A 1615-nucleotide genomic window follows, 5' to 3' on the forward strand; every position below is an offset into this window, starting at 1 on the left:
ATATTAAAGTATCAACGTATATCTCAACTTGGCTGCACTTTTTTAATTTTTTTTTTTTGTTCATCAAAATGAATGATTCAAATCAAGTTAGTCGAAAAAAGTAAAGGTAGACAGAAGTTGTCGGAATTATCAGTATCCGATTGTGGACAGTTTTCATCGTTACTTGATAGCAACATCGAAAAAACCATTTCTCACCAATGAAAAAAAAACTGTGACTGGGTTGCACCGACCGCTTCCTCCTCTTATTATAATTTAAAAATTCAGCAAACACTAAGTTCATTTTTATTAATCAGACAGTAAAAATAACCTTCTATACTTTTATGAAATTCATTTTCTGCGAAGTTTTGCTACCGCAATGGTTTTTGGGAGATATCATTGCACGGTTTTTTTTTTTCTTTCCACATATTTGATGAAGAATTGAAAATGAAAATAGATTTTTAACATTTAAGATTGCTTCCTCACGAAGAATTAGAGCGAAAACAAAACTTATAGGACGAATATCGGGATGTTTTTGAAGATATTAGATATTTCCTGAAATTTTCCATAACAGGTATTTCCTGGAATTTTGTGACATGCGTGTATATGCCGTAGTCTGTGCTACGAGTCGTAAAGTACATGTTACGTGTGTGTCTGTAACGTGCGTGTACATGACGTAATTGTGACTTACAATTATGAGGCGTGTATGTGACTGCTATGCGTGACGTGTATGTTACACGCGCATATGTGACGTGCATGTGACGTACCTTCTGTGATATACGTTTTCGTGACGCATATGTAATACACATGCGCGCAGCGTACATGTATTTGACGTACGTGTGGGTGACGCACGTGCCCGCGACGTGTGTGTAACGTACACGTTTATGATTTATGTTGTGCGACGTAGCGTTTGTGACATAGTAAGCGTGAGTGTATTGCTGCATGTACGCAACGTGTGTTATGTGACGTGTGTTTATGTGACGTATGTTTATGTGACTGCGTGTGTGTGTGATGTAAATAACGTGTATGTGACGTTGCTATACGTGAGGTACGTATACATAAAGTGTATGTTAAGTACGCGAGTGCTTGTGGCATACGCGGAACATGCGTATGACGAGTGGGTAAATGACGTGTTTGTAAGTGCATACAACGTAAGCGTTTGACATACGTTTCAATACGTCTTCGTGACATGTGCTGTTGGAAAATTGTTTTTCTGTTGATCGTTTTTCGGCGATACAGATTTATTCAGGGTGTAATATTGTTCTTGCACAATATTACTAGTTAACAACAAGAAAAAGGGTATAAAATATGTATGTATATAACACGATGAATTGATAAGAAAAAGCAAGTAATATGATCAACTAACAAACTCCTTGTCGTTCCCTTGGACAATAATTTGAATGTCGATTAGTTGATAGGTCGTTGAGTTGGAGATATACTATAGGAAATGTATTTAGCGAATAGAAGAGTATCGTAGTTTGTTTTCCAATGGTGGCGGATATGCGAAGATATCGCTGGTTGTGGGTTAGTTGCGGAGGATAAACGATGAGGATGTATTGTCTGCTCGGTTGTAAAAACTGGACTGAACACTCTGTCTCGAGATTTTCTCACATATATATGTAAGGATTAGGGAGCTTTG

General features: G+C 37.3%; 1 protein-coding gene across 1 annotated transcript; it reads right to left on the reverse strand.

Moving 5' to 3' along the window:
• Window positions 1–743: 743 nt before the first annotated feature.
• LOAG_08403 (hypothetical protein) lies at window positions 744–920 on the reverse strand (the record flags this gene model as incomplete). The annotated part of the gene is made up of 1 exon (XM_020447692.1): window positions 744–920. A coding segment is annotated over one exon (177 nt), but the record flags the coding sequence as incomplete, so codon positions are not given.
• Between the last annotated feature and the right edge of the window lie 695 nt (window positions 921–1615).

The sequence above is a fragment of the Loa loa genome, assembly GCF_000183805.2.
Source record: "Loa loa unplaced genomic scaffold supercont3.66, whole genome shotgun sequence".
Classification (NCBI taxonomy): domain Eukaryota; kingdom Metazoa; phylum Nematoda; class Chromadorea; order Rhabditida; family Onchocercidae; genus Loa; species Loa loa.